Genomic DNA, 20,604 nt, shown 5'->3' with positions numbered 1-20,604 from the left:
GAATAAAAACTGAGCATGAAGCTGGAAGTTTTAATGGCGACCGTCAAAGGTGAAAGGGATAAAATAGAGAGAAAAAAATACCAAAAATGCTGGAAAGACTCAGCAGGTCCGGCAGCATCTGTGGAGAAGGGAAGCTCGGGTTAACGGTTCAGGACTATGACCCTTCTATAGATCAGAAAGGTTAATCCGACATAATTTAAATAAGGAACGGGAATCAGCAGAGGGAAAAACTTCAGAAAATCAATTAATTTCACTGAATCCGGACAATTGTGTTCAATATCCACAGTACAGATCAGGGGAAATAATAATACAAAGGGACAGAGATAAATTTAACATTATGGGGGATATAAATGAGCTTTAAAAGTATTTTTTCAAATGTAAATTAGACCCGTTTGTGTTTTGGAAACACTATCGCTCTGAACAGCATCAAATTCGGTTCCAGTCTTGGTGTTTCTGAATTAAGCGAACTGGGATTCAAACTTGTTGGAATTAACTGTTTGGAAGGCAGCTATGCTCACCATTATAGCACCTTAGTTCACTCGGAGGGAGAAATAGAATGTTTCTGTGGAGTTTGGGTTTTGAGTTTCTGGCACTTTAATCATAGACAATAAATAGTTCCCAAACACCAGCCCCTGAACAGACACAAAAAGCTGGTGGAATTTCTCATTTATAAATATTAAATAAGAGGATGACAAAAGAGAACAGGAAACGGTCAGGAAGATTTCACAAGAACAATTGGGGAAGCAAAGAGGAACTACGAAATTAAATTATCAAGGAATATCAAAAGAAACAGTAAATTATTCTACAGATGCATAAATAAAACAAGGAAAATCAGAATAGCTTCAGTGCCATAAAGGGATGCACAAAATAAACTCAGTGGTAACGTCAGTGAAATGCCAGAAATATTGAATTATTACTTTTCCTCAGTATTTACCCGGGAGATTAACAGGGTGAACATGATATTAGAGGAAGAGGTCAATAAAGAAATCAAGACATTTAAGTTAGAAAGGGTGGTTAAACTCCTGGTCCAGATGGATTCCATCTGCACATATTAAATGAAGCAAGGGAAAAGATAGCAGAGGCACTGTTACATATATAGAAAAAATCATCACAAAAAGGAATAGTGCCAGAGGACTGGATGACAGTAAATGTGATTCTTATAATTTAAAACAGGAGATAGAACAATTCCAGGGAACTATAGACCAGTTAACTAAAGGTCGGTGGGAGGAATGATCATGGAATCTTTTACTCAATGAAGCAATAGAAAAACATCTAGAAACCGAAAATATAATAAAGAATAGTCAGCACGGATTTCAGAAAGGGAAGGTTTAACAGTTTGGCAGAAGGTTTGACAGTTTAAATTACAGTTCAACATAACTTATCTGCTTAACAATTCTATTCCTCTAGAAATAAACCCCAGTGCTGTGTTTGCTTTCTGTGGCCTCATCAACCTGTGTTGCTACTTTTAACGATTTGTCAATCTGTACCCCTAAATCACTTTGCTCTTCTACACCATTTAGACTCTTATTTTCCAAGCAGTGTTTGGCCTCCTTATTCCCCCGAGCTAACCGCACCACCTCACACCTTTCGATATGGAAATTCAATGGCCATTCACACTGCCTTTCAGCAAGCTTAATACAGTCTTCTTGTATTTTGTTGGATTCTTCCTCAGTGCAGGCTAAACCCCCTAAATTAATTACAAGCATTTAATACAGCATTACAACTCGTGTTTGGTCTTACCAAGTGTTTTCCTTTCCCAGTTTTTCTAAATCCCACCCGTGCAATATAATGTGAAGAATGAGTTTATCTTCTGTCCCTCTCTCATCTGTAAACTTCAATGACCCGGGGTTTGGGGACATCTACTGGCCGGAAGCAGAACTGCAACAGTTCGGACAAATTGCTGAAACCGGACAATGTGCAGTGTGAGCGTGTTTGTGATTGGTGGCAGATGTTAAATCTGATTGGTTTCTTCAGATATCCAATCAGAGAGTGAAAGGAAAAGGTGACGTTGTATCACTCCCAATGACCCAATCACAATCATTGCCTTCCCCCATCCCTCATTACCATAGGGCTGTGGGGCTGCCTATTTAATCCGAGCTCGGAGCGGATTTGAGTCATTTCTGGGTCTGAAATTGAGTTTGAAAATGCCTGAGGACAAGAAAGCAGCTCCCAAGAAGGGCGCCAAGAAAACCTTGAGTAAAGCACCAGCCAAGGGCGGCAAGAAGCGGAGAAAGTCGAGGAAGGAGAGTTACTCCATCTACGTCTACAAAGTGATGAAGCAGGTTCACCCCGACACCGGCATCTCCTCCAAGGCCATGAGCATTATGAACTCCTTTGTGAACGATATTTTCGAGCGCATCGCGGGTGAGGCTTCCCGCCTGGCCCATTATAATAAACGGGCGACCATCAGCTCCCGGGAGATCCAGACCGCCGTGCGCCTGCTGCTGCCCGGGGAACTGGCCAAGCACGCCGTGTCTGAAGGGACAAAGGCGGTGACCAAGTACACCAGCTCCAAGTAAAACTCCACAATGTACTGAAAAAAAACAACGGCTCTTTTAAGAGCCACCCACAACCTCTCTGAGGGAGCTGCATTTCCTATATACTTCGGATTATTTTGATACTGTAATATTATTTCAATCTTATAATGAAGTGATACTGTAACTGCCCCGTTGAAATCCCTGACCCATGAACTGATCCGCTCCTTCCCCTTTGCTTCGCTCTTAAAGCGTTACAATTCTGTCTCACTCCCTTCGTATTTCATTTAACTGTAAGAATCCATTCTCCGAATGTTTACAAGCTGATGTGAAAATCCTCACATTAACAGCAAACCCACCCCTTGCAGAAACACAGCGGAATAGGGTCAGAATGAGAGCTCCGTCCGGGTCCGTCTTTTCACAGAAACATTCCCGGCTCTGTGAGAAGGGACCAATCTATAACGTGTCACTTTTATAAAGACTAAATTGAAATGTGTTCCTTCACGGAATGCTGTGAATGGGGATTTAGTCCCGAACGGCACAGTTTGAAAGCGATGTGAGAATGAGCCATAATTTAAAACAGATTTTAAACAGCGCCAGCGATTGGTGACGGGTAGCGCTGAATAAGACAAGATACAAAGAACGGGTTTAAAATCTTGTGCTCAGGGAGAACATTGATCGAAATCCGGTCCTTTACTACACTGAAATTGGCGGGCTTTTTGAAATTCATCAAATTCCTTGTCTGACCGTTGAGGCCGGTAAATCCCGCCCTCTTCTGATTCCCAGCTATCTGATTGGTTAATGAAATAGGCAAATGAGGTGTATTAAAGAACAACCAATCAGATGACATTTCAGTCTATAAGAAGGGTCAATACGGAAATCATTCTTCATTCTTTGTCAAAGTGTTTGTGAGATTGTCGAAATGTCTGGAAGAGGAAAAACCGGCGGTAAAGCTCGGGCCAAGGCCAAGTCTCGCTCATCCCGGGCCGGACTGCAGTTCCCTGTGGGCCGTGTTCACAGGCTCCTGCGAAAGGGGAACTACGCTGAACGTGTGGGTGCCGGAGCCCCGGTCTATCTGGCTGCTGTGCTCGAGTATCTGACGGCTGAAATCCTCGAGCTGGCCGGCAACGCGGCCCGGGACAACAAGAAGACCCGCATCATCCCCAGACACCTGCAGCTGGCCATCCGCAACGACGAGGAGCTCAACAAGCTGCTGGGACGGGTGACCATCGCTCAGGGCGGGGTGCTGCCTAATATCCAGGCCGTGCTGCTGCCGAAGAAAACCAGCACTGTGAGCTCCAAGAGCAAGTAAAGCAGCCAAGATTTAATCTGATAACCCAAAGGCTCTTTTCAGAGCCACCCACTGTATCGATGAAAGGGCTGGTTACTGTCTGAACGGAGTTAGAAATTAATTTTAAAATAAAGAATCTGTTTAAGATCTGGTGATTTTACGTTCTTTGATTCCGATTCTAGATCTAACTGCCTCCCATTAGTTACAAACTAACGATATTTTCTTAAATACAAATGATGTGTTGCAGTACTCGCTTCGGAGAGTCGATGTCGCCACCGTCCAATAGTTTGAAATTTGCAGATTGTATCGGAAATGAGACACAAAATAATCAGTTCATTAAACTGGGCGGGTGGGATTCAGAAATACCAGGTGAGTTTGTTCATCGGCAACAGACGCACTCTATTGTGTTCCGGCCATTATTGTAAGTGTGATTTACAGTCTCATCCTCCCACAACACTTACTCGGTCTGACTTCCATTACCCAGACTTGTCCGCCAGAAGGTGACGGATGTGTTGATTATTGTGTCAGCGATTGCTGAATCAGTGAATGAAATTTATCCGTTATTGGCTGTGAGAGGGATTTATTCTGTCCCTGTCACTCTGTTCCTGTGTCAGTGACGAGTACCGCAGTGAATGTGACACTAAGTTTTACACTGATTCTACAGCTGGAGAGGGATAAAAGACAAACTTCATTTGATCCGAGTCTGGTTCTTTAGAGATTAAAATATTTCCAACAGAGCCAAGCTGATACTATATCGGAAATGAGAACTTGCATTTCTTATACTTTGCACGAGTGCTCGAGCCTCTCCCTGTGTATATGTCCCAGTTAAATTGACACTGGGGATGTGGATACCTGATGTGAAAGAGTAGGATCGAAATCAGATCTTTCTGTACCTGTTTGCCAGCACTTTCCCTGTCCAAATGTGGCACTGGATGTGATGATGGGACTCAGTCTGCGCTGTATGAGTGGAATTCACCTCCCTCCAATCCTGGGTGTGATGTGTGGAAATTAAACTGTGTCCGTTTGAAATTCCTGATGTTGGTCATTCTGGAATTGTCACCCTTGTCTGTTTGTGTAAATTTAACACTGCTACTTTACCTGCCCGAAAATTCACAGATCAGCTCTACTCCGAACTCTCTCTGGTGTAAATACGGGCTATAATATGGACAGTTAACAAATACGAGTCGTGCCCCGCCTGACATCCGCACCCTCCCTTCATAAATTTCCCGTTTTAGTATGTTTTTATCTGCACTGTCGCACCATTTCAACCCAGGAGATCACAGCTCTTTCCAACGCCGATTTGGTGGCTCTGAAAAGAGCCTTTGTTGCACTTGGTGCTGAAGCCGGGTCGGGTTTAGGCGCGCTCCCCGCGGATGCGGCGGGCCAGCTGGATGTCTTTGGGCATGATGGTGACTCGCTTGGCGTGGATGGCGCACAGGTTGGTGTCCTCAAACAGCCCCACCAGGTAAGCCTCGCTGGCCTCCTGCAGGGCCATGACGGCCGAGCTCTGGAAGCGCAGGTCTGTCTTGAAATCCTGAGCGATCTCTCGCACCAGGCGCTGGAAGGGCAGTTTGCGGATCAGCAGCTCGGTGGATTTCTGGTAGCGGCGGATCTCCCTCAGAGCCACAGTGCCGGGTCTGTAGCGATGAGGCTTCTTCACTCCGCCCGTGGCTGGAGCGCTCTTCCGGGCCGCTTTGGTCGCCAACTGTTTGCGAGGAGCTTTCCCGCCGGTCGATTTACGCGCCGTCTGCTTGGTCCTGGCCATCTTCTGAACAGATCTCAACACAACCTGAGAAACAGAGACTGTTAATACGGACTGCGCTCTGGGGCCTCCTTTTAAAGTGTCTAAGGGGATCCGCCCCTGGCCACTGATTGGCTTCAGTCTCACACCCTGTCAGTGAGGGACTGCCCCTGGACTGTGATTCGCAGGTTTGAACCGAGCTCCAACAGTCAGACCGAAACGGCGGGAGATATTGGGCCCCAATTGGCTGAGCTGAAATTAATCTTCAATTTCAAAAAGCCCGCCAATTTCAGAGCATCAAATAAGTTTCAAGAAAATCTAATTTCCCTCCAGCAATTTAAGAATCTCTCTCTTTATAATCTCCATTATTTCCTACTCCTCAGCTCAAATCTCAGGCTGTTTCACATTCCGGTTCATTCTCTGATCTGTCTGTAAACGGGCGGGAATAAAGCCCCGGTCATTGCTTTCCGGAACGGGACAAAGTCCAGCTTCAATTTCAAAAATCCCGCCAGTTCCGGCCCGGTGAACCGCTCCTCAAACAGAAACTTCACATCGAACTGATAATTGAATGAGGGCAGGAAATAAAGAGCGAGCAGAGAGGACACAGCGGGAGAGGGAGTGAGGCGGGATTTTACTCTGAGCGGAGAATGTAATGTCTGGGGAAAGACTCTGTATCACCGCCTGTTCATTTATACCGTGAAACCGGGAATTCCGCTCCTTCTCTCGGGATGGCCGAGAACCCGGGCCGTTGTTTCTGATCTCCCTGTACCGAGTGTTGGGGAATCTCCCCATACTAATTAAATATCGGAAACTACTTCCCCATCCCGAGATCTTTCCACTCCCCGTTCCCAGGTCAGTGCTCTCTCTGTGAGGCGGTGGGTGGCTCTTAGAAGAGCCTTTGTTTTGTGTCCGGTTTGAAAGGGTCGAGTTGTTCAGCCGCCGAATCCATAGAGAGTGCGGCCCTGCCGTTTCAGAGCGTACACCACATCCATGGCAGTGACCGTCTTGCGCTTGGCGTGTTCAGTGTAGGTGACCGCGTCCCTGATCACATTCTCCAGGAAAACCTTCAGCACCCCGCGGGTTTCCTCGTAGATCAGACCCGAGATCCGCTTGACACCGCCACGGCGAGCCAGGCGGCGGATGGCTGGTTTGGTGATCCCCTGGATGTTATCACGAAGCACTTTACGGTGCCGCTTGGCTCCGCCTTTGCCCAGTCCTTTGCCTCCTTTACCTCTGCCAGACATGATTATTCTTCACTCAAATCGCTGCTGAATGAACAGCAAACTGATGCTGGTTCCGTTTTTATGCAGCCTGCCCTGACCTGACTGAAACGGACAGAGGGTGAGAGAGGAAGGGGAGGAGACAGAGAGACATATTAAACAGGGAGGGGAGGAGACAGAGTGAGATATTAAACAGGGAGGGGAGGAGACAGAGTGAGATATTAAACAGGGAGGGGAGGAGAGAGTCAGAGTGACGGACAGAGCGGAGAGCAGCCTCTGATCTTCCAGCTCCATCTCCAGCTTTCTCCACCGACAATTTCAAACCGTTTATCGATAATAGAACCGAAACACAGCGCTCCGCACAAACCCTTGCAGACTCGGGCTTCATAGAATCCCGGAGCTTTTCAATAAGCCCCGTTACAATCAATAGTCAGCAATATTCCTGCCGAAATACGTCCTTTCTATAACAAGTCAACCCGCCTCCTTCCATTTCAGCCCCAGACCCGATTCGATCTCCCCACACATCCCCTCCCAGACGGGTTCAGCAGTTTACAAACACTTTATTCCAGTTGATTTGAAGAATCTCATGTGTTGGGGTTTGAATTGTGATAGCGGCGGATCTCCGCCAGTTTTACCCTGTCACCGACTCTCGCCCTGAATCTGTGAGAAAAAATGAACTGGGACTGGAGCCGAACACACGCCAGTTCCAGTGAGGCCCGGCCCGGACATCCCATTCTCTCTATTTTATTTCAGACAGTGGGGGTGGGGCGGGGGATAGCGAATGTCAGCGAGTCACCGGGACCCTGGGTTTATTTGAAATGATTTCGATCTGAAATCTGAGCCCGGCCCCGGGACAGGAATCATCTGATTCCGGGATCAGCTCTTTTCTGAGAGACGTGGGTGGCTCTGAGAAGAGCCGTTGGGTTCAGATGGTCACAAGTTGCACTTGATTTTTTCCTTCTTTTTGCCCGCTGCTTTCTTGGGCTTTGCTGACTTCGGCTTGGGCTTGGCCCTCGGTTTTTCCACCTTCTTCGCCTTCGCCTTCACTGTCTTGGGGGTCTTGGGCTTCTTCGCCGCCGCTTTCTTCTTAATTGGTGATTTCGCCGCCTTTTTCGTGGTCGATTTCTTGACCGCTGGTTTCTTGGCCGTTAATTTCTTGACCGCTGTTTTTTTGGCCGCTGGTTTCTTTCCGGGAGATTTCTTGGTCACTTGTTTCTTCACCTTCTTCACCACTTTTGCCTGGGTTTCCTTCTTAGCGACTCTGAAGGAGCCCGAGGCGCCCGTGCCCTTGATCTGCACCAGGGAGCCTTTTTCCACATTTCTCTTGATACTTAATTTGATCTGGGACCGGAGCTTCTCCACATCCAGGCCTTTGGTAGCCAGAACCTTCTTTATCGCGGCCAGGGATATCCCCTTGCGATCCTTGCAATCCCCCACAATCTTGAGGATCTGTTCTCCCAACGGGGGACCGGTGGACTTGGGTCTGGGAACCGCCTTCTTCTTCTTGGGAGCCTTGGGTGGAGCGGCGGCGGCGGCGGCAGGAGGTGCCGTTTCGGCGGCTGCAGTGTCTGTCATGTCCGGGACTCTGTCGAAAATCTCTCTGACAGTCAGAGCTGGGTCAGAAATGAAACGAGAGGCGGCGGCACAGAGCAACTTAAAGGCACAGAGCGGACGGGGCGGAGACATCCTGCTGTCAGCTCCCGGCCCCTCCAGCCTCTCTGTGTTTCTCTCTCCTCTTAAACTCCCCGATTCCAATTCAAATCGGGCACTCCAGAGTCCCAGACTAGCCCCTTCCTATCTCTAACACCGGTATGTTTGCTGTCGAAAAACTTTCACCGGAATTAAAAGCACCAGTTTCGATTTAAACCCGTTTCATTGCTGCACTGATCGCGCTCTCTCACCCGATCGCTGACATGATCTCCGTTTTTCGGCTGAAATCTTGAATTGATCTGAAACTTTACCTTAAATTTCCACTTCGGAGCTCGGCAGGGGAGGAGGGCGATCCTTTGACAGGGATTTTTTAAAATTGTACTCAAAAGGCACTCGGAAATCTGGCGATGAGACCGGCCACACAAACACAGTGACATTAATCTAACCCACCCGCCCCTTTAACACACTCTCTCTGAAACACTGTTCACATCTTCACATTCACAGGAAAAACTGTTCGCCAGATTGACAATTCCCGGGACAGGCTTTCCTCCCCGCTCGGCCTGTGCTGCAGATTCTCGGGGGTTAGTTGTAGTTTCCCAGCTCAGTAAATGTTAAACACTCTGAGGCCGGCGCTCCTCACAATGTCTGGTCCCCAGTTTCAGGGACAGGAGTCAATCACAGCTGTGGTTGTGATTATCCATATCTGGTTTTACATTATTACATTGTCTGCACACAGAAATATGTTTGGTTGAGGCGATAATACAAATAATCCGCTCTCGGCTCCTCCAGTCTCTCTGTCTTTCTCTCCCTCCTCCAAAACTGACTGACAGACAATAGTAACTGGTGTCCCATCCGTCCCATTCTAAACACCCAGAGACGGCCAGTTACTGAATAAATTCAACATTCATAGGCAGTCCAGTGTCAGACAGTTACAGGCTGTTTCTCTCCACCTTTCCTTACTCGACTGGAGACTGATAAATGCACCGTCAGACCGGCTCATACATAATAGAAGGGACAGTGACCGTCTCACCAACAGCACCGTAGGTCTGTTCACAGACACAGAATCAGTCTTTACCTTCCAACAGGGTGTTCATATTACGCTCAATAACACTATCCCGCTTTCATGTACAGCGCTAGAGATGGAGAAATACAGACGGACAGATAAAGAGACAGACAGAGACAGGCACACAGACAAAGTATCATTCTCACACTTCCTCTCAGTGTGTCCGTTTCACACTCAGCAAACAGTATCCCACCTTTGTGTACAGCGCTAGAGAGATACAGACAGGCAGAGTATCAGCCAGACGCTTCCCATCAGTGTCTCTGTATCACGCTCAGCAGCAGTATTCCACCTTCATAAGTTGTACAAAAGAGAGAGAAAAACTGACCTGCAATGTCCCGTTTTCACCCAGTAACAAATTGGAAAATACTCCATTCCAATTGCCATTCCAAGCTGGAGTGACAGAAGATGCAGTCTCATCTCTCACTGATATTATTTCTGAGACAGACACATTATTAATCCCACTCTCAGGGACAGTGTCACGCATTTAACCCTCTCTTGCATGTTGTACCCTCTGCAATTTTGCAGCTCAGGGCCCTTCTGTATTTCTCTCAGTGACCGAGAGTTTCACTCCGATTGAAATAAACTGGGACTGTAGCCGTCAGATATTAATCCGACACGGTCCCAGCAAACACACCGACTCCCACTTTCCTCCCATGTTTCTCCAGGATGAAATCCTCTCATTTCGAGGATTTCATTTTCACATCGTTCACCTGACGAAGGAGGAAGCCTCCGAAAGCTTGTGAATTTAAAATAAAATTGCTGGACTATAACTTGGTGTTGTAAAATTGTTTACAATTCTCCAGGATTGGTTGGAGGAATCCGGCCTCCAGATACGGAGTCACAAGTTTCTTTATCAGTAAAGGGACCAAGAATGAACAGAACCAATTGGCTCATTTCACAGCCGCCCACTTTATCTCTGAAAGACTCTTTTCCATCAAAAGATACCGAGAGAAACAGCAGGGATGGAAACATCTAGTTTAATAGTTAGAGATTGGAAAGTCAGCATCTGTTTCTCATTCTGGTGCCTGTTCCTGCACTGCCTGTGGACCCCATTCCCTCTGACCTTTCCCCCAGACCCACTTCCTTTGCTCAGACTCTGAAAAATTCCAATTGGGGAAAGTTTCCATCGATTTTTGTATTGGGAATTAAACCAGATATTTGCGCATGCGTGACTCAGCCCCGCCCCCAGCGCTGGTCGTCGGTGAACGGAAGAGCGCATGCGCCCTGCCCTCCCCCAGCTCGGCCTGTGGGCGCCATTCCCTCAGTGAGCGGAAGAAGATGGTTTAAAACAGCCGGGAATGGAGAGATCACGGCCCCCGGGGGAAGGGAGCAAAGAGCAGCCTCGTTACAGCAGCTCATCGCTTCGGGACCGTGTCCGCAGATGGGCTCAGAGATCGGCATTGAGTCCGGGGGAAGGTCAGGGGGAGTCCGGGGGCTGTTTGTAAGAGGCGGAGTGGATCAGGAACTGGTCCCGGAACATGGAGTGAGCGGGGGAAGGGAGAGGTCATTCTCGGGCTGTGTGTGTCCAGGGTGTGTCCAGGGTAAGGGAGACAGAATGGGAAGAACCTGCTATTTAAAATCATTGCTGCTTTCTCTCCCCAATTCAGTAGTGAATGTTCCTGGTTTAGTTCCAGTCTCACCCTGTTACTGGACAGTGAACAGTCAGGATGTGGGGAGTTATACAAGCAGTATCTATTGCAGGCATCAGGTGAGAAGTGTGAAGGACACATTTTAAACAGCGGTTGTTTGGTTTGGGGTGAACGGCTAGTCCCATGGGAGAGGAGTTGAGAAACCTCACCTGTACAAAGGTCCCTGCCCCATCGGGTAGTCCCATTCACGGATCAGTGCAGGGGTTGTGTTGTGTCTGGATGTCACTAAATTGTTATAAAATCGTCCAACACACCGGGTGTGCAGAAGCTGAGTGCTGCAGTACTGCAGTGGAGTCAGACATTGACACTGTTTGTATCACTGGTTTTCATTTGTGGATATTCAAAATGATCATTAACAGAGATATTAAACTGATCACTTTTGTATTTTCTACCTCACCTGTTCCTGAGTAACAAGAGATAATTTTCTTTCCACAGGCAAATCCTTGAAGGATCCAGAATAAATGTGATGTTTCCTCCACCCGAGGCACTAGAAACAGTGCAGCCAGCTCCTTCTCACACACAGTAAGTACATTATCACACACACAGAGCACGGAGTCACAGACAGGTCATCAGTTCCACAGTCTCAGATAGCAGAAGTAGTCAGTCCCACACTGATCCCAAGACCCAGAGACACATTTTCAATCCCACCATCAAACAGAGCAGGTGAAGTAGATACTGTTCCATTTCTCCCAAACTCAGTTCCGCTGACAGGGAAATACAAAAATCCCAGTCAAAATCACACTCTCAGATTGAAAGGCACTGTGTCAATCTCACAATTGGGCAACATTAAATACCAGATAGAAATCACACATGGTACCCGATTGAAAGGGACAGAATGAACCCAAATAATGTACCCTGAGATTCGAATTGAATACCACCCCACAACTCACAAATGTGAGTTTAATACATGCAGTATCCATTCGATTAATGTATCATGAGGTACAAACTGCAGACATGTCCAAAACTCATGTGGAGTATCAGACTGAGAAATGTTGTGACAGTCGAACCTGAGAAACAAATGAGAAACCAGTTTATAATACACATAGTATGAGATGGAAAGACACAGTATCAATTCTATTCGTGCACACTGAGATACACATTACATACCAGTCCAAAAATCTCATACAATATTAGACTGAAATGCACAGTATCGATTACAATAGTACAGACTGAGCTGCACATTATATACCAATTCCAAAATCACTATATCAGTTTGAAATATATGTTATCATTCACAATAGTACACAAAGATATTGATTTAATAGTAGTCCAAAAAGCACACAAATTATCTGATTAAAAACCTCCAGCACCAAATCCTAAAGTATATCCATATTTACCAATTAAATGAAAAAAACTATTTAAACATGAAGATATTAAAGCTGCAGTATTGAACACCATAATGTAATCTGAGACAATAATTATAGACAGATGCAGAATAAATCTCACACTCTTATGGTACCAATGTTGACAGAGAATGTATCCCAAACTCTCATAATGTACCAGAGACTGGCAGATAAAGTATGAATCCCACACTCACACAGCATCAGAGACTGTATAAATCAAATGAATCGCAAACTCAAACACACTACTGACAAGATACACAATGAATCCCACACAGTATCACGGACTGAGGGATACAAAATGAATCTCTCAGTCACCTACATTAGTGCAGGCTGAGTTACAAATTAGGGACCAGTCCACAAATCTCAGTGTCAGATTGAAAGATACAGTACCAATTCCATTAGTGCAGACTGAGCTACATATTAATTACCAATACAAAAGACCAATGCAGATTCAGACTGAAATATACAGTATTCCATTTATGCAGACTGAGCAACACATTGTATATAAGTTCAACATGTCACCATGTCAGTTTGGAAGATACACTGTATCACAATTGTGTTCACATTGATGCAGATTTAATCATAGCCAAAAAGTGCAGTGATTCTCTGATTATAACCTACAGCATCACATTTTAACGTATATAATTACTTACCACTTAAACACTGGGAAAAATTATTTATACATTTATGTATTAAAGATACAGGTTTGAATGCCATGCTGTGAAATGAGATACAAATTAGATACAGATAAAGAATGAATCTCATACTCAGATCCAGTGCCAGAGACTGACATATTGAATGAATCCCTCACTCACACAATGTACCACTCACTGACAGATACAGAATGAATCCCACACTCACATACAGTAGCACAGACTGACAGATACAGTATATATATCACTTATATACAGTATCAGAGATTGATGGAAATGGAATGAAAGTCTCACTCACATGCAGCACCAGAGACTGACAGATATGGAATTAATCCCAAATTCACACATGGTGCCAGAGACTGACAGGAACAGAATTAATCTCATTCAGATACAGTACAAGGGGCTGACATTTATAGAATGAATCCCACACTCACACACAGTACCACAGGCTGACAGAATCAGAATGAATCACAAAGTACCACAGTCAGACAAATACAGAATGAATCTCTAAGTCAAATCACTGCAGACTGAGTTACACACAACATGCCAGTCCAAAAATCTTAGTGTCAGATTGAAAGATAATGTATCAATTCCATTAGTGCAGACTGAGCCAAACATTATATAGCAGTCGAACACTGTCAGACCATATCAGACTCAAAGATACAACATCAATTCCATTAGCATGTACTGAGCTACATGTTACACACCAGTCCAAAAATTTCATACAGTAACAGACTGATAGATACATTATCAATTCTATTAGTGCAGGCTGAGCTATATATTACATTCCAGTCCAAAAATCTCAGTGTCAGACTGAGATACAGAATTAATTCCATTATTATAGACTGAGCTACACATTATATACCAGTTAAATAATTTCACCATGGAGAGATTGAAAGGTACATTATCATTCACAACAGAGTTCAGAGATGAAGATGTAATACACTCACAAACATTGTTTGATTAAAGAAAATCCAAAAGTGTATCAATATTTACAAATTAAACACTTGATAAAAAATGGCATATACTTTAAAGTATTAAAGATATAGTTTCAAATACAATAATATAAACTGAAATAAGAACACAGAATGAATCCAGACTTGCACATTGTCTCAGAGACTGAATTATAGAATAAAACCCAGACTGAGATAAATTGGCTGAGACTGACAGATACAGAATGTATCCTAAACTCATATACAGTATCAGAGACTGACAGATACAGAATAAAGCCCACATTCACATGCAGCACCAGAGACAGACAGAAACAGAATGAATCCCACACTCACACACAGTACCAGAGACAGACAGAAACAGAATGAATCCCACACTCACACACAGTACCAAAGGCAGACAGATACAGAATAAACCCCATACTCATGTGCAGTACCAGATACAGACAGGTACAGAATAAACCCCACACTTATATACAGTATCAGAGACTGAAAAATACAGAATAAAACGCACACTCATATACAGCACCAGAGACAGACAGATACAGAATAAACCCCACACACGTACAGTACCACAGACTGACAGGCACAGAATGAATCCCACACTCACACACAGTACCAGACACTGACAGATACAGAATAATCCTCACATTCATATACAGTACCAGAAACAGACGATTAAAGAATAAACCCCACACTCATTTGCAGTACCAGAGACAGACAGATACAGAATGAATCCCAAATTCACACACAGTACCAGAGACTGACAGATACAGAATGAATCCCAAATTCACACAAGGTACCAGAGACTGACATACACTGAATAAACCCCACACTCATTTCCAGTACCAGAGACTGACAGATACAGTATATACCCCCCACTCATTTGCAGCTCAAGAGACTGACAGATACAGAATAAACCCCACACTCATGTACAGTACCAGAGACTGATAGGCACAGAATGAATCCCACACACACACAGCACCAGAGACTGAGAGATACAGAATAAACCCCACACTCATATGCAGCACCAGAGACTGACAGATACAGAATAAACCCCACACTCATATACAGTACCAGAGACTGACAGATACGGAATGTGTGAATTTGGGATTCACAGTATCGGAGACAGACAGATACAGAATAAACCCCAAACACATCGACAGTATCAGAGACACACAATTACAGAATAAACCCCACACTGACACACAGTTCCAGAGACTGACAGATACAGAATAAACCTCACACTCATGTACAGTATCAGAGACTGACTTATACAGAATGAATCTTATACTCACACACAATACCAGAGACTGACAGATACAGAATAAAGCCCAACCTCATATACTGTACCAGAGACAGATAAATACAAAATAAACACCAAACACATCTACAGTATCGGAGATAGACAGATAGAGAATAAACCCCACACTCACACACAGTACCAGAGACAGACACAGAATAAAAGCTACACTCACACACAGTACCAGAGACAGACAGATACAGAATAAAACCTACACTCACACACAGTACCAGAGCCTGATAGATACAGAATGAATCCCACACTCACACACAGTACCAGAGACAGACAGGCACAGAATAAACCCCAACTCACACACAGTACCAGAGAGTGAAAAATATAGAATAAACACCAAACTCTTGTACAGGATCAGAGACTGACAGATACAGAATAAACCCCACAATCATGTAAAGTGCCAGGAAAAATTGTTTGGTTAGTGAGTGTCTGTAAATGAAGGAAACATGTTGTCTGGTAAGGGAGTGTCTCTCCATGAAGGAAAAACGGTGAAGGGTCAGGGAATATCTATAAATGAAAGAGAAATGGTGACAGGTCAGGGATTGTCTATAAATGAAGGTGAAATGGTTTCTGGTAAGGGAGTATTATAAATGGGAGAAAACATGGTGACAGGTCAGGGAGTGTCTAAAAATGAAGGCGAAATGGTGACGGGTTACGGAGTGTCCATAAAGGAGGGAGAAATGGTGACAGATGAGGCAGAGTCTGTAAATGATGGAGAAATGGTGACTTGTCAGAGGGTGTCTGTAAATGGAGGAGGAATGGTGACTGGTCCGGGAGTGTCTGTAAATGAAGGAGGAATGGTGATTGGTCCGGGAGTGTCTGTAAATGAAGGAGGAACGGTGATTGGTCCGGGAGTGTCTGTAAATGCAGGAGAATTGTTGACAGGTCAGGTCGTGTCCATATCTGAAGGAGAAACAGTGATGGGTCAGGGAGCGTCTATTAATGAAGGGAAATGCTGACGGGTCAGGGAGAGTTTGTAAATGAAGGAGAAATGCTGAAGGGTCAGGAAGCGTCTATAAATGTAGGAGAAATTGTGTTTGATCAGGGAATGTCTGAAAATGAAGGCGAAATGGTGACTGGTCAGGGGGTTTCTGTCAATGAAGGAGGAATGGTGATTGGTCAGGGGGTGTCTGTAAATGAAGGCGAAATGGTGACTGGTCAGGGGGTGTCTGTAAATGAAGGAGGAATGGTGATTGGTCAGGGGGTGTCTGCAAATGAAGGAGAAATGGTGACTGGTCAGGGGGTGTCTGTAAATGAAGGAGGAACGGTGACTGGTGCGGGAGTGTCTGTAAATGAAGGCGAAATGGTGACTGGTCAGGGGGTGTCTGTAAATGAAGGAGAAATGGTGACTGGTCAGGGGGTGTCTGTAAATGAAGGAGAAATGGTGACTGGTTAGGGGGTGTCTGTAAATGAAGGCGAAATGGTGACGTTCAGGGAGAGTCTGTAAATGAAGGAGGAACGGTGATTGGTCCGGGAGTGTCTGTAAATGAAGGCGAAATGGTGATTGGTCCGGGGGTGTCTGTAAATGAAGGAGGAACGGTGATTGGTCCGGGAGTGTCTGTGAATGCAGGAGAATTGTTGACTGGTCAGGGAGTGTCGACATCTGAAGGAGAAACAGTGATGGGTCAGGGAGTGTCTATTAATGAAGGGAAATGCTGACGGGTCAGGGAGAGTTTGCAAATGAAGGAGAAATGCTGAAGGGTCAGGGAGCGTCTATAAATGTAGGAGAAATTGTGTTTGATCAGGGAGTGTCTGAAAATGAAGGAGAAATTGTGATAGGTCAAGGAAAATCTTTAAATGAAGGAGAAATGGTGACTGGTCAGGGAGAGTCTGTCGCCAAAATTGGGAGATATCACAGATGGATGGCATACAGGCAGCTCTCGGGAGGGACATTGTGTGGAAATGAGGGGCAGAGCATATACACACAGCCAGAGTCAGCATATTCAGGAGAGGAGAGGGGAATCAGTGAGTGTAGAACTGAATCCAACCAGAGTCAGCAACTTCAGGGGAGGAGAGGGAGGGGAACCAGTGAGTGTAGAACTGAACCCAGTCAGAGTCAGCACCTTCAGGGGAGGAGAGGGAGGGGAACCACTGAGTGGTTCCCTTTAAATATTTTTTTTTTCAGCATATGGTAACATATTGTGATGGGATATGTGCATTCCGTCCTTCATTACCCCAATATTCTTGTTACACCTCTCGTCCTTGGGTTTCGGGTGCCATTACCACTATTACTAGTACCAACCCTCGGAGCCTTCCTCCGTCAGGTTTACACTCCACTTGAGTGGGGTACACCCGCACCATTGCCCTGAATTGGCAAGGGGTGATGTTCTTGTTTGGTAACAGCCACTTGGAGGTACCACCTCCATCATGCCCACAGGTCAGGCTCACCCTCAGTTTGTTGATTCGTTATTCATAAGGGTACTTCCCCTGCCTGTATCTGGGCTAGGTTCTCTCGTGTCTGTTCCACAATCCAGTTACCATATGTACTGCAGATGTAATCTGTTAGCGTGGATTTTGGTCTGTTGAATTAAAGGCAACGATGAAGTGACTTATGGGTACACGACAGTGGTATTTACCCTCAAACCACACTGAAATGCGCTTTGTGTAGATTAGACTAACCTTAATTAAAAGCTTAAATATAACGCTTGACTACTAATAAAATGGACACTATTAAACAAAATGGATTCTATTAAACAAAGGGACACTATTAAACAAAATGGATTCTGTGACTGTGGGAAAGACAGTTAAAAGTGTTGAGTTTGTACATTCCAGAACTGGCTTACAGTCTGGGAATACAAAGGACATTTCACAACGAACTGATAAAACTATAGAACCAGACTGCATGAAACAAAGGCATGCTGTCTTAAGGTGATAATAGTTGTTCGGACTTAATTGGTTAATGCGTAAGCAGTCCGTTGTTGCTATGCGGACTTAATTGGTTAATGTGTAAACTGTCCGTTGTTGCTGTGCGGACTTAATTGGTTAATGTGTGTAATCAAGATTAATGATGTAAAAGCTACTGAAATCTGTATTTCAAAGGTATAAAAAAGCATGACAACCATTTTAAAGTTGAGAAGGTATCTGCGTGCATTGCGGAATGTCCATTCTTCTCCCAAAGCTTTGTCCAATAAACTGCATGTTGAATCTTTAAGTCTGACTCCGAGTGGTGATTTTTCCCACAACAGAGGTGGTGCAATGGGTTTGGGTTTCAGCAGAGGGAGGAGGGTGAGTGTGTGGGACGGGGATTTACAGTCTGGGGGAATGAGCGGGAAGAATGTTCCACAGGAACTGGAATTGCCTGTTCTGAATTTCTATCCTGTATTCACAGTGAGGACTTTTGTTATCTCCTTTTACAGGGTATTACAAGGGGCGGATTTGCAGACGAGAAACTCAAACCAAACATCACGTCAAGATCTGACTCCATTCACCAGCACCTGAAGATTATCGGCCTTAAAATATAGGAGAAATGTTGATCTGTTCTATCTGTGGAAAAGATTTCAAACATCACTGTGACTGGAATAGCAGCGAGACACACACACCCGATTGAGAGTGTTCCAGTGCACTGACTGTGGGAAGAGCTTTCATCAGTTACACAGCCTGAAGAAACATCATACCATTCACAGTGGGGAGAAACGAGACACGTGTTCTCTGTGCAGACGAGACTTCTACTGATCTCCAACGTGGAGAGAGAGAAGGACACCCGCACCATGGAGAAACCGTGGAAATGTGGGGACTGTGGGAGGGGATTCAGTTAATCATCCCGGCTGGAAACACATCGACGCAGACACACTGGAGAGAGGCCGTTCACCTGCTCCGTGTGTGGGAGCGGATTCACTCAGTCATCCCACCTCACTGAACATCAACTTGTTCACACTGATAAGAGACTTTTTAAATGTTCTGTCTGTGAGAAGAGCTTTAAAAGAAAAAGTGATCTGCTGACACACCAACGCACTCACACTGGGGAGACGCCGTTCACCTGCACTAAGTGCGGGAAGGGATTCATTCAGTCATCCAACCTGCTGACACACCAGCGAATTCACACTGGGGAGAGGCCGTTCACCTGCTCCGTGTGTGGGAGCGGATTCACTCAATCTTCCCACCTCATTGAACATCAGCTTGTTCACACTGATAAGAGACTTTTTAAATGCTCTGTCTGTGAGAAAAGCTTTAAAAGAAAAAGTGATCTGCTGACACACCAACGCACTCACACTGGGGAGAGGCCGTTCACCTGCTCCGTGTGTGGGAAGGGATTCACTCGGTCATCCAGTCTACTGACACACCAGCGAGTTCACAGTGGGGAGAGGCTGTTCACCTGCTCCGTGTGTGGGAAGAGTTTCACTCGATCATCCCACCTGCTGAGACATCAGCAAGTTCACACTGGGGAGAGGCCATTCACCTGCTTCATATGTGGGAAGGGATTCGCTCAGTCATCCACCCTGCTTACACACCAGCGAGTTCACACAAGGCAGAGGCCGTTCACCTGCTTCATATGTGGGAAGAGATTCACTCAGTCATCCACCCTGCTGACACACCAGCGAGTTCACACTGGGGAGAGGCCATTCACCTGCTCCGTGTGTGGGAAGGAATTCACTTGTTCATCCGGCCTCATTGAACACCAACTTGTTCACACTGATAAGAGACCCTTTAAATGTTCTAACTGTGAGAAGAGCTTTAAAAGAACTTGGGATCTGCTGAGACATGAACGTATTCACACTGGGGAGAGGCCCATCACCTGCTCAGTGTGTGGGATGGGATTCACTCAATCATCCCACCTGCTGAGTCACCAGCGAGTTCACATGTGACTGCAGGGGTTGGATTCTGCTGTTATTCCTGCTGTTAATCACATCCAGGACTGAACCATGTTCATTCTGACAGTTGGGGTTTGTTTCTGATGTTAAACTCCAGCCCAGTTAAAGGGATTATTAATATTCTGTACAAGTGTCAAATTAATCAGCTTTCTTTCAAACACAGTGTGTCCAGTCCTTGATATCTTGATGATAAGAGAAGCAGTTTGAGGACTCATGATGAAGTGAGTGGAATCCATATTAGAACTGAGTTCCTCCACCATTTTAAAAGATGGATCGACAAATGTCCAACTCTGACAGGACAGAAAATTCTATTATATCACACGGTCCACTTCAATCAGGCTGAGCAGATTTCCACGACCCTTGTGTGGGAAAGAGTTTCCTGATTTCAATCCAAGACACCCGAGCTCTAAATTTAAGTTTATGTCCTCTTGTTCTGGATTCACCGAC

The 20,604-nt window shown here is 45.3% G+C and overlaps 1 protein-coding gene and 1 long non-coding RNA gene across 2 annotated transcripts in view; one reads left to right on the top strand and one right to left on the bottom strand.

The window, feature by feature from the left end:
• LOC137318421 (uncharacterized) overlaps positions 1-20,604 on the bottom strand; it is a 201,505-nt gene that overhangs the window by 139,125 nt on the left and 41,776 nt on the right. The window lies entirely within an intron of this gene.
• The window catches only part of LOC137318344 (zinc finger protein 850-like), a gene marked incomplete at its 5' end in the record, with an annotated part of 34,019 nt that continues 32,519 nt past the window's right edge, over positions 19,105-20,604 (top strand). The window contains one exon of the mRNA XM_067981229.1: positions 19,105-20,142. Coding sequence (XP_067837330.1) covers positions 19,105-20,142 — 1,038 coding nt within the window. The remainder of the gene's footprint in view (positions 20,143-20,604) is intronic.

The sequence above is a fragment of the Heptranchias perlo genome, unplaced genomic scaffold (genome assembly GCF_035084215.1).
Source record: "Heptranchias perlo isolate sHepPer1 unplaced genomic scaffold, sHepPer1.hap1 HAP1_SCAFFOLD_70, whole genome shotgun sequence".
NCBI classification, from domain to species: domain Eukaryota; kingdom Metazoa; phylum Chordata; class Chondrichthyes; order Hexanchiformes; family Hexanchidae; genus Heptranchias; species Heptranchias perlo.
The sequence above is the reverse complement of the archived record's forward strand: the minus strand, read 5'-3'. Positions and strand labels throughout refer to the sequence as shown.